The sequence below is a fragment of the Papio anubis genome, chromosome 7 (genome assembly GCF_008728515.1).
Source record: "Papio anubis isolate 15944 chromosome 7, Panubis1.0, whole genome shotgun sequence".
Lineage (NCBI taxonomy): Eukaryota > Metazoa > Chordata > Mammalia > Primates > Cercopithecidae > Papio > Papio anubis.
Window position 1 is genome coordinate 38,352,561 of NC_044982.1, and position 21,024 is coordinate 38,373,584.

Consider the following 21,024-nt stretch of genomic DNA (forward strand, 5'->3'; position numbering starts at 1 on the left):
TAGGCTAATGTGCCTCTGTTATATGTCCCTGAATATGAGGTAACTTACACATGGTTAAATTTAGGCCTCATATCTCACCAGATAATAATAGTTTAGACAGTGGATTGTGGATAAACAGAAGAGACATCTCTCCCCTCCTGAAGACAAATTCAAGGGCTGATTATTGGTATAAAGAAAATGGATCTAAAGAAAATTAGATCAAGGAAGAGCCAGATTATCTGGGGCTAAAAGAAAACATTTTGGGGGCTGGGCGCCGTGACTCACGCCTGTCATTCCAGCACTTTGGGAGGCCAAGGCGGGTGGATCATGAGGTCAGGAGATCAAGACCATCCTGGCTAACATAGTGAAATCCTGTCTCTACTAAAAATACAAAAAATTAGCTGGGTGTGGTGGCAGGCACCTGTAGTCCCAGCTACCTGGGAGGCTGAGGCAGGAGAATGGTGTGAACTCGGTAGGCAGAGCTTGCAGTGAGCCAAGATCGTGCCACTGCACCCCAGCCTGGGCAACACAGCAAGACTCTGTCTCAAAAAAAAAAAAAGAAAAAGAAAAAAAAAGAGAAAATATTTTTACATTTCATTTTGAAAACAGTATATTGGCTTGATGGCATGGACTAGTGATAGGTAACTTCTACCAAACTTTTGATCTGAAACGAGAGGGCTGGGCGTGGTGACTCACACCTGTAATCCCAGCACGTTGGGAGGTAGAGGCAGGAGGATTGGTTAAAGCCAGGAGTTTGAGACTAGCCTGGGCAAGATAGCAAGACTCTGTTTCTACAAAATAAAACTGAAAAAATTAGCCAGGCATGGTGGTGCATGCCTGTAGTCCCAGCTACTTGGGAGGCCGAGGTGGGAGGATCACAGGAGCCTGGGAGGCCAAGGCTACAGTGAGGGCAACAGAGTAAGACCCTGTCTCTAAATAAATAAATAAATAAATAAATAAATGGAAGAAGGAGAAGATGCTGAGAATGAAAATGACTAAAGGGGTCAATAGACCTACACAGTCCTACTTAGCAAACTTATAATATCTGCTCAGTTGGACAAAGTCCTTCCATTAGATGTTATGTTTGGATGCTTACCTCCCTTCAAAAGGAATCTGTACTTTATATATAGCCCCTTATAAGGAGAAAATGCCCCCCATCAATGGACCCTGCTGAAAGGATAGGTGTACTGGCCATCTTCTTTACCATTTTGGCTGAATAGATTAAAGGGCAACCCATGCACAGAATTACCAGGTGTGAAAGACAAAATGGGTCAATCAGATTCATAAAGTCAAGTGTCAGTGTCGTGGAAAGGCAAGACGGAGATGAGATAAATGAAGAGAATAAGAGCTGGGTGCGGTGGCTCATGCCTGTAATCCCAACACTTTGGGAGTCCAAGACAGGCGGATCACAAGCTCAGGAGTTCGAGACCACCCTGGTCAATATGGTGAAACCCCGTGTCTACTTAAAATACAAAAATAGCCAGGCGTGGTAACAGGCGCTTGTAGTCCCAGCTACATGGGAGGCTGAGGTGGGAGAATTGCTTGAACCTGAGAGGCGTAGGTTGCAGTGAGCTGAGATGGCGCCACTGCACTCCAGCCTGGGCGACAGAGTGAGACTCCGTCTCAAAAAACAACAACAACAACAACAACAAAAAAACGAAGAGAATAACCTAAGTTTCAACCTTCCCAATTCCCATGTGATCTGGCTGTATTTTAGTTCCTATTTATACATAGTCATGATAATCTCAATTGTATCCTTACAAAAGAGCTTAGTGGATAAAAATGTACCTCTGGAGCCAGTCTCCCTGGGTGGAAATCCTGACTCTGCCACTAATTGTGTTGCCTTCTAAGCCACAGTTCCTTCATCTACAAAATGGGATAATTAATACAGTTGTCCCTCAGTATCTGTGGGGGATTAATTATAGGGCCCCCTGCAGACACCAAAATCCATAGATGCTCAAGTCCTTTATATAAAATGGCATTGTATTTGCATATAACCTACACAGATCCTCCTGGATACTTTAAATCATCTCTAGATTATTTATAATACCTAATATAGTGTAAATGCTACGTAGATAGTTGTTACACTGTATTGTTTAGGGAATATGACAAGGAAAAAGGTCTGTATGTGTTCAGCACAGACACAATCATCCATTTTTCCCCTACTATTTTTTGATTCCTGGTTGGTCAAATCTATGGGTGCAGAACTCATGGATAAGGAGGGCCAACTGTACTATCCTCAGAGGGTGGTTGTGAGGACTAAATGAGATAATGCAATGCCAGGCATACAGTATATGGTCCATAATGTGTGTATTAATGTGCCCCCCAGGTGATTCTGATGTGTGCTAAAATTTGAGAAAATGCAATAAAGGTTTTGGTGGAGAAACACAACCACTCCATATCTTTGACTGAAGAACAGCCCTCCTCTATCTGGGGAAGATCATCCATCTTCTTTAATTAAACATGCAGCTTTGGAAGGGATAGATATCAGAAACTAGGCTGGACCTCAACTGGACCTTCCTTGGGCTAGACTGCCTTGCTAGACCGTGTTACCATCCTTCTCCAAATCTCAGTAAACACTGCAAATGCATTCTGAAGATACTTCATGTCACATTACAACACAAACTAATCATTGGGCACCACCCCTAAAATCTAGCCATTCTTTTCTTCTTTATGATCTCTGACCCAGAGGCCTCTCGCCTTTGGTATAGCATTCTCTGCAGTGATGGAAAAACAAGGATCTCTTCTCAGAGAGTCCTTCTAACTTGAAGGCCTCTGGGATCACACCACCTCTTGACATCTCACTCTCTCAGCTTTTGGCCCTGTTGTCACCTCTCTAGTTGAGGCAACTGACAAAGATGCCTTGGTGTTTTGTCCCTCCAGCCTTCTTGACATTGAGACCTTAACAGAAACAGTACAGATTTGAGAAATTAGACAGTAAATCCTAGACGGTAAAAAGATTTGAGGGTGAGGGGAAACTACTTTCAAAGCTAGCCCAACTCTCACACAAACTACCTAAAGGACTGCTCCCCAAAGAAACCTCTCTGGCTCTCATCTAACTTAACTGTAATGCATCTTGTGCTTCAAATGTGCCTCCTTTTGATAAACTAGCACCAGCAAAACAGAGCTCCTGACCAAGAAGCACTTCCTGGTGGTTGACTTTAATGTTCCCTTTCTCCTTTTGATCTCCCAGCTGAGGTTATATTGCCCCCTGGCCTCCAGGCTGAAAACCCTCAACACATTCCTCTCCCTTTTGGGATTTATAGCTTTTCTGACATTTGTAGGCTGTGCCCATCTCCTCTCAACTCTAGCCTCCCCTACCTCACATAATATTTAAGCTTTCTTTAGCCGAATACCACACATGTTTTGGTGCTTTTAATCTTTTTCTATAAATCAGGCCTTTCATGACATCTGAACAGCTGCTGGAAGACATATGCCCAGTCAAGTGCTATGGACTCCTGAATACCAGGGAAGTAGAGCACTGGCTGGCGTGTGCCCTTGTGAATAGAACCATGTAAAATTGTGTGTGTTGATATAGTCTGTGGCTTTGGAAACAAAAACTGAAAGGTCACTAGGACACTTAAACATTTTTATCCAAAACTCACTCCTGAGAGGCAGCAGTAACCAAATTTAAAACTTCACGGGAGGGACTCTGACTTCTGTTCCCAGCACACCACCTCTCACTGTGTGGCCTTTCAGCAATTCTCTTCTCTCCTTCATGCTTCAGTTGCTTGAGGTAGATTAAGAAATTCATCATTTTAAGACAATTAAAAATACTAGGGAAACACTAATGTTAATAATGTTGATCATAGTTGTTAATATTAACTTTGTAGTCAGACCATAGGCTTTCAAAGTACTAATTTAGGGAACTTGCACCATACCCCCAAGGAGTGGATTTTTAAAACTTCTCCACTCATATCCATTGGTACATGGCCCTACACAAACCAATGAACATCTAGTTTGAGATTGGGTTGCGAAGGGCCTTGGAGCTAAAATATGTAGAGATTTCTGCTAACTTGACCAACCCGCCCCAAAGTCTGTGGTTAATGGATTACAAATTTGGGTAATGCAGGACAATAAATCACAACTCTAATAATAAAGCTGAAAATACACACAATTTAAGTAGAAACACCAGTGTTTTTTATCGGAAATGAAAGAAACCATTGATCATAGCAACTGTCTGAGATTAGCAGGGAGCCACATTTTCAAACATCCTGCAGTAAATCCAGAGCAGATCCAGCTGGAAAGCAAGAGTGGAAATAAGACTTGAAAATTCATACCACGCTTTGAAGTTTGCTTCTTTCACAACCATGAGTCTCTGATTTGTCCCAACCATTCTGAGCTGCTCTTGCTTGTTGAACTTATTTTAAAGGAGAACACAAGCCACAAACTTGCATATAATCTTTCAAATGGACTCCAGCTTTTTGCAGGGATGGCTTGGTAGGGAATATGAATCCCCAAATACTTTCTCTTGCACATGAAATCAGCCATCAATTCCCCTGACTCCAACCAGAATAGAAAGCCTTCCAACAATAAAACTAGAAACCACTTTTGGCTCTAGGAAGTACTGCTGTTTCTCTTGTGTTCTTTCCTTGACCTAGCCACACATTTTACATTTTTAGTTTTCATGTGCTATGATCTATCGAAAACAAGTAATGAAGAAAACAGGATACAACATGCCAGATGCTGGGAATACCAAGATGGCAGCCTAATATTGTCTTCTTTTCCATAAAGCCATGTGGAACTCCTGAAGTGGGCCATGTCACTATAATGAAGTAACTGCTACTCTGCTAAATCATCAGAAGAAAGCAAGCCAATGGTCTACAGCTTCCATCTTGCACAGGGCTCACTGTTACCATCAGTCAAATCTCACCTACCAACTGTGTCACAGTAGGTGGGCACTCAGCCGATCCTGCTGAAATCCCAGGTGACTTTGGAACAGGATATGGCATCCTAGGCCATTTGGACTGTTAGATCCCTTCTCTATTAATCACTCTGGGGGAAAGAGATGTTACCTATGACTGAGGTCCAACAATCCTCAGTATCTCCAGTGACCATAAGGAAGAATTGGCAAGGGCTAAGAAACGTGCCCTTGGCCACAGAACAGTCACAATAACTAAGCACGGAACTCTATAATAACCTGTATGTCTGAACTTCTGTCAACAAAATGAAATCTGAAGAAGAAAATACTGTGACTCAAAGTACCTAGTCTAGAACAATGTAGAATATACAACCAAAAAATCCTTATTTCTGTCCCTATCTCTTCTGTTGAATGACAGATTGGATGACTAGATGATTGCTACAGTCTTTTCCAGCTCTAACAATTAAGATCATAAGGAGGGTCTGAAGATTAGAAATATTCACCCAATGATAGGGTTTAATTCTGATTTACAGAGTGGGAAGAATGACTGTGTTGTTGATGTTGCCCTAAACACAATAAAAAGGACCTTCAGAAACCTTAGCATTGGTACTCTGGCATACCTGCAACAGTCTCCCCTTCCTGTATTGCTGTCTCTTTCTCGCTCTGTGTACACTTCAGGTCTTGTCTCTTGCTCTCTCTGCCTGCCTTCACACAAAGGTATACAAAATCAGAAGTGTGTGCAAACCAGTGAGCATGAGAAACACTGGGATTTTGTGGGGGGGGGGGACAAGGTCTATCCTGTCCTGTAATAGAATTCAGCTGCAGTGCACAGTGCACTGTTTAAACAGTGCTCCCTTGAAAACAGTTGTGGGGTGAGAACAAGCAGCCAAGAGCAGCCAGCGATCAAATGATCTGAGTGGACCTAAGAGGAGCAGCACCCAGCAGGGGCTGATTCAGGGAAATGAAGTCCCTTCTGCTCTGATGCAGAGGAGGGAATACAAGTGACCTGGCCCAACCGAGAGATCTCTTCCACCCCAACAGATCCTGGACTATTAATATCTGCCAGCTGCAGGCCCAGAGCATCCCCCTGCTGAGATCAAAAGAGCTCCTATCTTAGCTGGAACAAGGTCATCTGCACAGGGCTGTAAAAAGCGAGCCCTGGCTGGCTGCAGGGACGTCTATGGGGGAGGAGAAGTCAGGAGATGGGAGGTGCTCTCTCACGCTCCTTTAATCTCGGCTGACCAGCTGTTGCCCTCCCAGTGTTTGTAAAGTTGAGAGTTCTTTGTTTTTGTGTTGCTGGGTATCCCCGCCCCCCCCAACTCTTATTAAATTTGTGGCTGAGTTGTTGGCTTGGATTAAGTAGACTCATGTTCACTGCTTGACATCATGGTATAATTCTCTTCATTGAGGTTTCATTCCACTGTTGAGTTATCCAGCTCCCAGGTGGGAGAGCCAAAGAAGGGAGAAGTATACCTCAAGGGCCAAGGACGTTCCTGGCATTGCTCCTGCCCCTGAGCTTTGTGCCTTGAGAAGGAATGAGAGGGCAAACTGAATTTTCTCTATTTACTTAAAATATCTCCTCATATGTGCAGTGTGCTTGTCAATTTGCAGCCTGCCTTTCACAAACTATCCCATTCACAAACTCTTGGGAGAATGGAACTTTTGGAACTTATGCAAATTGACCAGAGTTACAAAGTCATCCCATCCCGGTGTGTTTCTCATTTTCACTGGTTAGCACACACTTCTGATTTTGTATAACTTTGTGTGGAGAGAGGCGGAGAGAGCAAGAAACACACAGACAAGACCAGAAGTGTACCCAGAGTGAGAAAGAGAAAACATACAGGGAGGAAAGGCTCCTGCAGGTATGCCAGAGTATCAGTGCTAAGATTTATTAAAGATCCTCTCGACTGTGTTGAATCTAGGGCAACATGAGCAACGCAGCCATTCTTCCTACTCTGTAAGTCAGAATTAAACCCCATCAGTGGGTGAATGCTCCTGACCTTCAGACCTACCTCATGATCTTATATGCTAAAGCTGGAAAAAACTTCGGCAATCTTCTATTCATCCAACCTGTCACGTAACAGAAGAAACTGAGACCCAAAGTGATCAAAAGGGCCTGCCCAACACCACAGTTAATAACACAATGGCATAGCTGATACAACGAATGCTTGAAACAGAACAGAGCAATTTATACACGCATGTGCACATGTGTGTGCGTAAATCATAGGAACTTAACAACCGTTGTAATATATTTGAATGGCTATAAATGTTCTAAGACATTGTCCATTTTAATCCACTAATAAAAAACCTTCATTATAGACTTTAGGAATATGTTTATATAGCCTCTTTATCTGCTCAGCTATACAAAACAAATCTAGAAAAATCAATCATTTCCATTCTTTCTTGGATTTCTGGGAGGATAAGCTGGTAACTCTTCCTTTGTTATGAACACGACGTCAGGGGTATCTTGTGGCAGTTATACTGCAGCCCCAAAGCAATTTCTTTTCTATGTTTTTTGTTCTTCTTTTTTGCTTGAGATAAACCAGGAAGGCAGCACAAAGAAAAGTACTTACTGGTTTTCAAATAAGGAAGCAGTTTACTCGATTCTGGTCTCCGCAGAGCTGAATAAGTGTGTGTGTGTGTGTGTCTCTGTGTATGTGTGTGTGTGATAATTATAACAATTTTTTAACAATGTTCATAGGTGCTTTATATGATTCTTATGGTCACTGTTCTACCGAAGTATTTGCTGTTATATTCATTCAGCATTTATTTACTGGCTAGTATGTGTCTAGAACTTTGCTAGTCACCGGATGACAACATGGATACAAAAAGAATATGACATGGTCGTGTCTTTAAAATCTGCCAATTTAGGCAGAAAAACATGAAAAGTAAAATTAATTTTCTAGACTTTTTCCTTATATAGTTGAGCAGATAGAGTGGCCACAGAGGAAAAACAGAGAGTGAGACCATAGGCAAGCAGCTTCTGTGAAAGAGGCAGTCTTTAAATAAGCCTCGAAGGAGTGGATGTGGGACGAGAAGCAGCAGAAGTGAAAAAGAGAAGCACTGTTTTCAAGTGAGCTGTCTCTGCACAGGCCTGGAGCTGGGCCTGGGGAGGGGCAGGCCAAGGGCGGCACGCTTGGCATAGGAGCTTCACCTAAGATACTGGCAGAAACTAAATTTGAATAGAAAGGAAATGACAGATTATGAAGGGTTAAAATCATTAACTTTATCCAGGGGTGTTTTGAAAACCCGTCTACCCAAAGGGAGGAAATAAAAAAACAAGCCACCTGATTTTTAGCATTTGCTGATTTCCATGGTATAAATACTTTCGCCATGGCTGATTTCAAGCTAACAAACCCCAAATCCCTAAATATGTTAAAATCAGCTTACTGATTTTAGGTCATCCTCAGAAAAAAACATACAAAAAAACAACAAAAAAGAAACAGACAAAAAATCTTCTCTAAGATTTCTGAGTAGGAGAGCAACAGAGTAGAACGAGGCCAGACGGGGAAGTTCAGTTTGGTAGTGGCAGAATGTAAACTGTAGAGGCTAGAGCTGGGAAGGCCAATCTGGATGTTACTACAATAATCCAACTGGGAGTTTAGTAAATCAGCTGACCACAACACACATTACAAAAAAGAGGGGACAAAGGAACGATATATGCGGAAAGAAGTACTAAGCAGACTTGATGACAAAAGTTTCAGGGGGAGGAATACTCCATGATGCAGGTCTTCAGCCTCGCTAATGGGGGTTCTGATGATGTATCCCTGAACTCAGAAGGAAGGTACACAAAGCATTGTACAGTTTTCATAAATAAGCCACTAGTTTTCACTCCTTAAGCCACCACTAAGAAGCAGAGGTGTGGTTCTTGGAATTTCTAAGACCATAACGCAAAGCTGCTCTGCAGAAGACCATCTGGGCAGTCAGTCAGCAGCCTTGCTAGGCCTAAAAGTCTCCTATAGTCCATCATGAACAATTCTCAGAAAGTGGAAAGGGCGGAGAGGCCTGGAAGAGCTCTGCATGTCTACCCAGGCCCATAGCATTCTGCATGAAAGATATTAGACTACAAGGAGAACAACTCAGAATTGTCAAGTAAGCACTTTCAATAAAACTAGAAACCACCCTCTGGTTTACTGGTGTTATTTCCCCAGCTACGTAAAGCTTATTGCCATCGAAACCATAGCCAGCCTGACCTTTGCTAGCAGGGGAGGGTGGAGAAAATTTTGCAGATTTACCAGCATGGAGATTTTTTTCTTAATCTTCTGTAAAGCTGATCAAGAATGTCATATCTCTGGCACATGAAACTGATGTATGCTTTTTAATCCAAAGGAACTCAGCACAAACAAAAGGCTAAATTGCTAGGGGACCACTGGGAAAGCCAATCTTTGAGTATCAGTCTCAAAAACAAAGTCATTTAACAATTCATCAGCCCTCATACTAAGGACCTGAAATAGCCCACAGAGGAGTGACTGGCCTCCAAATGGAGCTCACTTATAAACGCAGGGCAAGAGACTCCCCAGTATAAGAGATCAGATGCCAGGAAAGGTGGTCAAACCTAAATCAACAGGCTCTGGCTGGGTTCACTGGCCAAGGCCTATTAGCCATATCTCCCAGCTCTCAACAGGAGGTGGAAAGGCAGTGGGGCTGTATGTCAGTGTCAAGTTTCAGCCTCTCCAGGACAGATTCCTTACCTTCAGACAGGGACAAATCATCAGTTGGAGACACCAGGTCTGCCTGAGAAGCCAGGGCTCCACTCAGATGGGTTGTAATCTGATTCGTCAAGATAACCTGTGAACAGACAGGGAGAAGGGAGGGGCAAGGGAGAAGAAAGACAGGGAAGACCAAATTAATTATTAGAGCTATCAAAAGGCAGACTATGGTTTAGGAGAAGACTGATAAATACACAGGTAGGAAAACCCCAGCCCTGACTTTCACCAGCTTTATCTTTAGGCCAGAATATCTGGCAAGGCCTAGCAGTTATTCAAAACCCAGAAAACTGAGGAAATAGACTGACTTTTTTCAGAGTAAAACCTCTATCAATTCATTCTAAATGCTGAGTAAGTTGGGATTGAGGGGTGTTATCATATTAGTTAAATAATAGGCAGCTAACCACAATTAAATGCACATGTACACATTTGAACAGACTTTAATTTTCAAAATTATATCCGCCAGCTGCAGTGGCTCATGCCTGTAATTCCAGCAGTTTGGGAGGCTGAGGCAGGAGGATCACCTGAGGTCAGGAGTTTGAGACCAGCCTGACCAAATGGAGAAACCCAGTCTCTACTAAAAATACAAAATTAGTCGGGCATGGTGGCACATGCCTGTAATCCCAGTTACTCTACTCAGGAGGCTGAGGCAGGAGAATCGCTTGAACCCGAGAGGCAGAGGTTGTGGTGAGCCGAGATTGCACCATTGCACTCCAATCTGGGCAACAAGAGTGACATTCTGTCTAAAAATAAATAAATTAATTAAAATAAATTAAAAATAAAATAAAATTGCAACCACAACCTAAGATATTACTGGTGTTGAATAACATTAATAATTTAAATTTTGGGGCCAAGCACATGGCTCATGCCTGTAATCCCAGCACTTTGGGAGGCTGAGGTGGGCGGATCTCCTGAGGTCAGAAGTTCGAGACCAGCCTGGCCAACATGGTGAAACCCTTTCTCTACTAAAAATACAAAAATTAGCCGGGTGTCGTGGCTGGCGCCTGTAGTCCTAGCTACTCAGGAGGCTATGACAGGAGAATTGCTTGAACCCAGGAGGCTAAGGTTGCAGTGAGCTGAGATCATGCCATTGTACTCCAGCCTGGGCAACAAGAGCGAAACTCCGTCTCAAACAAACAAATAAATAAAATAAAATAAAATTTGGATGCCTGTGGCTTCTTTGCTTGTTATCGTTAAAAGTCAGAGTTTTATTTGCAAATTTGTGATATAGGAATGAATGAGTTTCACTCTAAAGAAATAATACTCCTCTTTTAAATAGTTAAATTCTAACAAAAGAAGTCTCACTATGTATTTAAGAAACAAATTAGCATAAACCTACCTATACAAAATAAAGTTCATAACATTTAAGATCCCTGGAAAGGACTTTAAAACTACCTAACTCATGTAATCGAATGTCGCATAAATTTTCAAATTTGGTATGGTCAAGAAACTATTCCTAAAAAATCCTCATTTGTAAAGTCTACCTTATTGTTTAGAAGCCTAGAGGAAGAATAAATACAGATTCTTTTCTGGAAAAGAATAACATAATGAATACTAAAATCATTTTCTAAGGTTTAGATGTTCTCATGGTGGGAAGAAACTATGAGCATCTTGGTCACTCAGAGGCAATGTCCCTTCTGCAAGGGGCATTAGGCATTTAGTGCACAATTCAGTGCTTGGAATATTTGTCTAGCTGGACTGTGCTGGTCTGAACCAAGGGTCAGCTATGGTTTTGTTGCCACCCTGATTTGAACAGAAAGGGAAGTTGCCCCCATTCTTTATTATCCAGCTTTTCAGCCACACCTCTGTCACTGTATCCTGAATGGACCAGTGACACATTATAAATCCTATATCAATGGCAGCTTAATTGAGAGCTGAGAGGGAGTGGGACGGCAAGGTCAGGTAAAGAAATGAAGTACTCGAATAGCAAAGACAACCTTTTAAGTTCTGTGTGCCCACTGGGCTTGTGAGTCTCTAGTCACTCTGCAGCAATAATTAGATATTGCAGGATTCCACTCAGTATTTGCTAATCTTATCTCTCATATTCTTTTGTATTGCTACTTTCCATCGACCAGTGAGAATCACCTAAGATATGTCTTCAATTAAAATGGCTGGAAATGGTCAAGTAGCCTCCTTGAAACAACTGTTCAGCTATACGAGTATAAATAAGGAACTGTGTTCATCGCTGTCTTTTTTTTTTCGAGACAGGGTCTCACTCTGTGGCCCAGTCTGGAGTGCAATGGCATGATCTCAGTTCACTGCAAACTCTGCCTCCTGGGTTCCACCAATTCTCCTGCCTCAGCTTCCCAGGTAGCTGGGATTATAGGCATGAGCCAGCACACCTGGTCATTTCTCTTTTATAATATAGGGTATGAGCTTTGGAGTTTAGTAAAACTGGGTTCAAATTCTGATTTTGACCTTGTGTACCTTTGAGCTTCATTTGTTCCCAGGTAAAATAATATCTATTTCATAGAATTTTTATGAGAATTAAATGAGATAATCAATGCAAGATACTTAAAATATCTGACACATAGTAAATATTCAATAAATAGAAGCAATGTTGTTATTGTTACTATTTCCTTCAGAATGAGGATATACAGGTTAATAAATCAGTATATGCCATAGGCTCCAGACAGTTGGTTCTAACAATAGAACACTAAATCACAATTTTCTATATCAGGATATACCTTGGTACCTGATCATTTCTACCTATTTTAGTCCTTCCTAAGTTTTATTTAATTGCAAAGAATTTGTGTAAAAATCTTAGTAAGAAAAATATAGTCATTATTTAAATCAAGGCCAATAAGATACTGACATTACTCTGAAAATACTATGTGCTTTATCCACCAATGAACTGAATACTGCATTTGTCTATCTTAGTAAAAAAAAAAAAAATGTGGAACTTCTGAGAGATCTACATATGTCAGCTCTAATACATTTTTCCTTCCTTCCTTCCTTCCTTCCTTCCTTCCTTCCTTTCTTTTTCTTTCTTTCTTTCTTTTTTTTGAGATGGAATCTTACTCTGTTGCCCAGGCTGGAGTGCAGTAGCGCAATCTTGGCTCATTGCAAGCTCCGCCTCCTGGGTTCATGCCATTCTCCTTCCTCAGCCTCCCGAGTAGCTGGGACTACAGGCGCCCGCCACCATGCTTGGCTAATTTTTTGTATTTTTAGTAGAGATGGGTTTCACCGCGTTAGCCAGGATGGTCTCTATCTCCCGACTTTGTGATCCACCCGCCTCAGCCTCCCAAAGTACTGGGATTACAGGTGTGATTTTGTGATTCTTTTAAATGATGGCTTGGTGAAAATGATTGGGACTCCAATGATATGGTTAATAGTAATGAGAAAAAAATTCTTACTTAACACCTACCATACAAAGCATGTCACCATATACATGGGGGAAATCAAGATATAAAGGTACTGTATGTCTCTAGAAACTTACAAATTCAGTGATAAGGCACTGACTAAAATATTTAGACCATTTTTCCTCAACTTTATTCTCACTTCACTGGTTCTGTAATGGAAACTTGTACTGAGATGATGGTTTTATTGTACAGAACTAATGAAATGCTATCTTACAGAACCTAAAACTGAACTACAGATGTACCTCAAAAGATACCCAGCATCATTTCCACTTCTGGTGAAAGAGCAGATGGGGAGGAAAATATGCACTCCCCAATGGCGAAAGAACAAGCTCCTAACTGATTTTGCTAATAATCCTCTCCCTTTTAATTACGAATCTTAAAGCCAAATCGCCAAAGGGATACATAGCAACCAAACTCAGGGCTTTGCTAATCATGCCATCTTACTGAATTGTTGTGGTTTTCTAAATCTATTTTCAGCAAAAAGGACAGAATGAAAACATTTCCCAAAGCATTGATTACAATCCTCACAACTTGGGCAGAAGACTATAGGTGTATTTTCCTCTGAGGCAATCAGGAGACTTGAAACTATACTTTTAAAATAACATATGAAATACTATTACAAGTTATAAACAGACTCTTAACACAATCTGGTTTCTAACTGACACTTCATGGGGTTTTCCTGCTGCTTTGCTCCATGGAAAAGACTGAGTCTTCTGATGCTCAGTACTAAATTTGTGTAAGAGCAATTTGCACAGTGTTTAGGACAAGGGCTTCGGAATCAGACCTGAACTTAGATCCTGGGCTCTACCATTTACTTGCTGTGTGACATGGGGCAAGATTCATAATCTCTCTGGGGATGATAATACTTAGCTCACATGGTTCTGAGGATTCAGCTGGATAATGCATAGAAAGTCCTTAGCACAGTACCCGGCCTACGGAAAATGTTACCCCATCACTCTCATTAGTTAACCTTTGCTGATTTATACCTTGCTTGTTTAGCTATAAAACCCATGCCTGATTCCCTTTTATATAGCATATAGCCCACTGCTGACAAATAACAAATATTTGCTGTCAATATGTTCAAAAGCAATAAAAATTTAATTGAAAGTAAATGTGCTATTTTTGCTATTTCCCTAAAATATGGCTTATTGAAAACACACAACACACCCCCAGTACCACCAATTACAATGCAAGACCAGAGTGGGGTTCTTGGGCAAAGGAAAAGATAGATATTTTTAATGGTCATGATTAGGTCTGAAGCCAGGAATAGACAGAATCCAACTTAATCAGCTTCTCTTGAGGAAGAAGAATATCATCCACCTACTAGAAGGAACAAGAAACCCTATAAAAAGTAACTTCTGTCTCAGCTCAGCTTTATATGAGAGAACGCTTACTCCCAAGCTTCTTTGCATTGCCCTCTTGACTGTAGGTTGCTTACAGAGGTGCACCTGTATAGGAAATGGCCCCTCATATAGTGTCACATAGACCTTGAGTCCCATTGTTAATGCTTTCCCACAAGGAAAAATGGGGAGAGATTTCTCCCTTCAAAAGCCATGCCCCCAGGTGCCCAGTTTTCCTTTGTGTTACATAGTTTCTCTAAATGCATCTTACTCAACCCTTCTGTGTACTCCAGTCAAATATCTACACTCAGATTAAGAGAAAAATTAAGATCTTTAAAAAAGAAATACAGAGTATAGATTCATAAACCACCCAGTAGGTCCTCCTTTCATAGCCAGCAGGGCGTATAAGCTAGAGAAAAGAGATAAAGAGGAACCAGTTAAAGATGGGATGAACTGGTAAGGCAGAAGGCTGGGAAATCCATGTCATTTTGGTCAGAAGGCAGAGGCTCCTGGCCAGGAAAACCCAACCAACACACACACTAACAAAAATACATGACTTATTTCCACTAAGTATTTAAAAAGTAGCTTAAGGCAGCAAATACCTTGGGTTAAGAGAGAATAAGCAGAATGAGCTGGTCATCAGTCAGGGGACTAGGCCAACTGAGCCCAACTTTCTGCCAGTCTATGTGCCCAATGCAGACCCTCTTCCTTCAGCTGACTCATCTTTCTTCAGCTGGGCTATGACTAGACTATACCCAGGCTACACATCTTTAAGCTCTGCTCAAGCTTAATGTTCCTGGCCTTTAAGGGCCAATGTATATGTCAATTCTAACCTACTCTACATTGAAGGTTAGAAATATCTTTGGTGGGGCTACTCCATGAGTGGCCATTTTGTATACTGGAACCTTCCATGAGTACTAGAATGCATAGGTGGAGAGAAAATTGGATAGCTCTGGAGACCTGAGTGGGAAATGGCCAGGCCTGAAGGCACAGCCTTTGATGGAAACAGCTCATTTTACCTGACTTTTGGTCGGGGACAAAGAAGAGGGAGTTTGTGGTCAGCCAGGGACAGAATAGGTTAGAATGTGATATCTGGTCCTGTTTGGTCAGCATAAGAGATATTCATGATCAGCAAAACAATTACTTAATATTTAAAAGTCAGATTTTTTTAAGGACCCAAGAATCTGACAAATGCCATCACTGAGCTTTCTGTGGGCACAGCTGAGAGGCAAATTTTATAATCCCCATTTTCCACCAAGTGAACTGGAGTCACCTGTCTAAGACCAATAGTACAGATGAGACGAGGGCATGCAGGCTTTCCTGCCTGCTCTCCTTCCTAAGGCAACATGGGACACAGGAGAAGAGAGAGAAACTCTCAGCTCAGACCTACTGACAGGTGACTTCTCCAGGCCTTAATGTCATGGTCTAGAGGATTCCACCTATAAAAGTAGTAAGCAAAGAAATCTAATATCCAGAAATTCACTGAAAGATGGTCAAGATGCTATACTGTAACAAGATCAATCTTGTGATAAAAGTCTTTTCAGACTCTGCTAATAAATAACATAAATCAAGTAGGTCAATGGCTTCCGCTTCTATGAAAGTCAAGTATGTGAGGCAATCTTATATGAATTCTGACAAATTTTTGGTGGTTTTCAGTGGCCCTTGATAACATGTGGTTATCATTTCCGACGCCCATGGGAAGTTTTGAAACTAAAACTTTTCATGGAACTCATGTTTCTCTGCAACAGAGTTGAAGGGGTAGGCTGAGCTAGAGGATTCACGAAGCAACCTCAGGCATCTCAGGGGCATTTCTAGCCCATAAAAACACCTGCTTCCTCCTCCCGCCCACTCCCTGGCAGAAACCTGCCACAATTTAACACACATCAGGAAGTTTCAAAGGCACTTTAACTGGGCCAGGATGGCGAGGTCCAGTGATAGTCCGTACCGACACTTTTAGCTCTCAAGTAAACAGCAGCCCCTGGATAATCTGGGTGGCCAGAGAGAGAGAGATGCAAGAAGAGAATGTGGGTGCTGAGTCTACTCACCAACCCACCTGGCACTAAATCCAATGCTTTCAAAGTGACGAGGCTCTGCCTTTCATCAGCTCTGAAGGCATAGTTAATCTTTTTTTCCTTTTTGTACTAAAAATGGTCTCTCTGCTTAAGGCCCTGCTTTAAGAAGGTTACTTTTGTATCTGAAGTGATTCTAATTGCCATACATGACAGTGACCTAGCCTTTCTATCCAAACAGAGGCTTGGGATAAGTCAGAAATTCAAGTTTTAATCCTGGCTCTGTTAAGGGTTACTGAATGCCTTGCTTTTAAGGAGACAGAGACCGGAACTTTCCTGTGAGAAACTGTTCAGGTCCATTGAGTCCTTTCATCACCAAGGTTTGAGAGAAAGGCCTGGAGTGGTTTTCCCCATGCTGTCCTCCTGCTCCCCAACCATGACGGTGTCTGCCCCAACCTGTCTGCTGTGGTAGGAGCTGGAGGTGAGAAGGAGACAAAAGGAAGAAAGAGAATAAGGAAAGCAATGAGGGCAAGAGGCAGAAGGAAGAGAGTGAGAATAGGGTAGGTCTAGAAAGGCCACGCTCCCAGACGCATGCCTCTCCCCATCCCAAACCCTTCCTGTCCACTTCCAGCTTTGTAAAGAGATACCCAATATTTGTTACAGAGTTGGAGCGTCACAAAAACAAATCTGGTTTTACTATTTGCTGGCTTAGTTTTGCCATGCTCTGGAAAATCAAAAATCATTCCATGATTTTAAAAAAAAACAAAAACAAAAACAAACTTTTATCTTAGCTTCAACTCAGAAAATATCAACTGTCAGTTCTAGAGTAAAAACGGAGAAGGTTTCAATATTCCGGCCTGTCACTTCCATCTTGAAGGACTGCACAACAGTTGTTTTCTGGGAAAATCTGAAAGGCTGTGGGGAACTTTTCTTGTGAAATATTTGTCGAGAAGAGGCCAAACTTCAATTTGGCTTGAAGAAAACATGGGTGTGGGAGTCAGAGTCAGGCAGCCTTTTATTTCTGGCTCTGTCACTAACCTGCTGTGCAATTCTGGGAAATTCTCCTAACCTCTCTGTACCTAAAAGTGTTGAGTCCACAAAAGATATGCAGAGAATGAATGTATTACAACTGTTAATGTAGCAGCCTGCTTAGAATAAATGTTTCATATATTTCACTCACATTAGGATGAGTGCTGTACTCAAAATTCCACCTTTGCACTGCTTATCTTCAACCTTAAGAAACCCATCCTACACAGAACCAATTGGCAGTGGCCGAGGAAAAGGGGATGGAAAAAGGGATGAAGGAGCAACTTGAAATAATTTGTGCTTATGGTGAGAATACTTTCAATCTTAATAAATTCACACCTCTTATTATCAGCCTTGAGGAAAACTCTCTTCTGTAGATTTCACTGTGAAATCCATAGGCCACGCTAGAGAAACACTCTGCCTAGTAGTGGAGCCCCTAAAGAAGAGAGTGGCTCAGTCTGAGGGAACGCAGAAGGAGGAGGTGAAAAAAATCTCCTCAGCTTTGCACAAGCACACACTCACTCAGTCACAGAGGGGGCTGGCGCAAGTAGTGCTTCCGTTCTACTTCTGACCACTGAGTTCAGAAAAAATGCATTGAAGTAGAATTGTGTCTGTCATTTGGCAAAAGTAAACACACAAGATAACCATGTGGCTCCCTAAGGCAGCTTTCTCTTTGGCCTACTTCTCCTGGGGTGTATATGCAAGGGCATGAAGTGGAAACTGTGGGCCGGCAGCTACCATGCCATAGACATAGGTGTGGAGAGCTCTGGTTCCACTGCCGGCTGCTGCACTGGCCCCAGTGGGCTGAGGTTAGCACGTGTTGGTTCCGGATCTCAGATGGGGCCGGCAGTTGTAAAGAGGCCACAAACAGCAAGCTAGTATGCTGTTTCCACCTTCAGCCCAACCCCGGCAGCATCCTGTGAGTGATCTTGGGCCCACTGCAGGAAATAACACGCACAATTGGTGAACTGTGACAATGCAGCCACAGTGGCTTCCAATGGTGTATTCGCCAACTGTGTGCGATTTTGCAGTTAGCATGAGGCCAAAAATGTCTCTGGCCAGCTAGAACCTGGAAGAGAACAAGGCCAGTGGTCAGATGACTCTGAGGTTCACATGGATATGGAAGAAACTATCCTACCAGCCTTCTGCTGCTCTGTACATATCCTGTGGCCAAGTTGTTTTGGCGTCTAGCTGGGTATTCTTGTCTGCTACCTGATCACTGCCCACTGAGTCCCATAGAAAGGCAGAGGAGGTGAATTTCCAGCAGCCCCCCGAGTTTCTGCTGACCTTTTTCGGTGTTTTTATTACTTGTGGTGCTTTCTATTCATGTGTACGCCTGGGCTCTGGGGATTCCCTTCCCTTTGATTTGCAAGGAGGATTAGAAAGACACAGCTTTGTGATCAGTCCCTCACAGACGGCTGGTATTAAGTGATTTCCCCTTCTTAGACTCATTTGAGACCAAGAAAACAGTTCTGTTGAGTCACTTGCTCCTTGGAGGTATGAAAATATGGCATTTGGGGATGTCCAACCTGATAAATACCAACATTGATACCCTTCAGCCTCAGTTACACTTCCAGTGGCTTACAGTAGAGCAGAGTTGAAGCAGAGGAGCCTTGGGTGCCGCCCAGCCTCTGAGACACCTCCAGTGGAGGGTGAGCAACTCTGGGCTTACTGCTTATATTTCTGTGCTGCCAGCACAAATGACATCCTAACCACCAAGGGTTCTCCAAACTCAGTGCCTGGAGAGGTGCAACCAATTCTATCTCCAGAGTGAATCTGTAGCATAAAATGGGAGCAAAGGCCACTCACTATGTGTTCAAACAGAGGTCACGAGGTCTGCTTAGGAACAAATTTCCAAGTCAGCCACCTCATCAGATATGCTCTTGAACAAAAGTTATTTATTTGATGTCCTCAAGGAAGGGACATTGTGTAAGGTGTTATTTTTAAAAGGAGGGGTGGGGGCAGCTGAAGCAATGCTGTCTGTGTCTGTATTTAAAGAAATGACATGAATATAGACACAGAATAATAACCTACAATTAAACAGAGTCAACACAGGAGAGACACATAAGAAAAACAGGCCCAGAACAAATACATTGAAATGGCTAAATATTTACATGGTAAGTAGGGGCAGGCTTCCTCCCATGGTGATGCCCTTGGAGTGATCTTCCATCATGGTTACTAACATTCAAACTCCCAATCATGTGGTACAAGCCCGTTAAAAAGGATGTCCTGAGGCTGGGCACGGAGGCTCACACCTGTAATCTCAGCACTTTTGGAGGCCGAGGCGGGTGGATCACCAGAGGTCAGGAGTTCAAGACCAGCCTAGTCAATATGGTGAAACCCTGTCTCTACTAAAAATACAAAAAATTAGGTGTGGTAGTGGGCGCCTGTAATCCCAGCTACTCAGGAGGCTGAGGCAGGAGAATCGCTTGAACCCAGGAGGTGGAGGTTACAGTGAGCTAAGATCACGCCATTGTATTCCAGCCTAGGCAACAAGAGCAAAACTCCATCTCAAAAAAAAAAAAAAAAAAAAAAAAAGGATGTCCTGGCCAAAGGCAGATCACACTTGAGGCACAAGCCCTACTTCCAGATGTCAAACAGGTTTTTAGTCTCTGATACTGGTTTGGAAATGGCCTCCTGGAACACTGTCCATATGGGAAATGTGAGGCTTTCAGGACTCAGAGTCGCTAGAGAGGATGGCGAGGCATATATGCTGCGCATTGGCTAAACCTGTCCAGTACAACTGCATGTGGGTGCTGGACTATAGTTTTTCTCCCTTAGTTTCAGGTAGCTATTTGTTGCCTCTCATGTGACATCATTAATCAGAATAACCATGTCATTTCACACATATATGGTACTTTATACTTTCCAGGGTATGTTCACAGAATGGTCTTAGCTGATCCTCAATGCAGAGTGAGGGGAGGTGGGAAGTGACTGAAGCAGCTGTCCTGGGTTAGGAGGGTGGGCTCTGGAGTCAGATCCCCTGGGCTTCCATCTCAGCTCCACTGCCTACTAGTTGTAGATTATTTACTTCACACCTACTCAGGTAGATTATTTTATCTCTCTGCGCCTCACTTTCTTCAACTGTATAATTGGCATAGCAATCCTATCTATTTAAGGATAAATGAGTTAGCATATAAAGCACTTAAGACAGGCCGGGAGCGGTGGCTCAAGCCTGTAATCCCAGCACTTTGGGAGGCCGAGACGGGCAGATCACGAGGTCAAGACCATCCTGGCTAACACGGTGAAACCCTGTCTCTACTAAAAATACAAAAAAGTTAGCCGGGCGTAGTGGCGGGCACCTGTAGTCCCAGCTACTCGGGAGGCTGAGGCAGGAGAATGGCGTGAAATCTCGGCGCCACCGCGCTCCAGCCTGGGTGACAGAGTGAGACTCCATAAATAAATAAATAAATAAATAAATAAATAAATAAATAAATAAATAAATATAAAGCACTTAAGGCAGTGCCTAACACCTAGTAGGTGCCTAACAAATATTAGTATTATCCTTTTACTTATAATTCTATTGAGTTCAATTCTTCCCATAGGAAAACCAAGGTTTACAACATTCTCGTTCTAATTTCTCTATTTCTCATGCTTTACCCACCCCAAATGCCCATTTGAAATAGCCTCTTTTACTCTGTAAGTTTCCATCTTTGAGGGGCCAGTTCAAATCCCACCTCTTCCATGAAACCTTTGCTAACTATTCTAGCCCTAACTTTTCTCTCACTTCTTAATACTCAC

At 42.5% G+C, this 21,024-nt stretch overlaps 1 protein-coding gene across 14 annotated transcripts in view; it reads right to left on the reverse strand.

Moving 5' to 3' along the window:
* Window positions 1–21,024, reverse strand: part of RAD51B (RAD51 paralog B) — a 662,595-nt gene that overhangs the window by 197,057 nt on the left and 444,514 nt on the right. For all 14 annotated transcript variants that reach the window (XM_021941911.2, XM_021941912.2, XM_021941908.2 and 11 more), the window contains one exon: window positions 9,532–9,628. In XM_021941911.2, coding sequence (XP_021797603.1) covers window positions 9,532–9,628 — 97 coding nt within the window. The remainder of the gene's footprint in view (window positions 1–9,531; window positions 9,629–21,024) is intronic.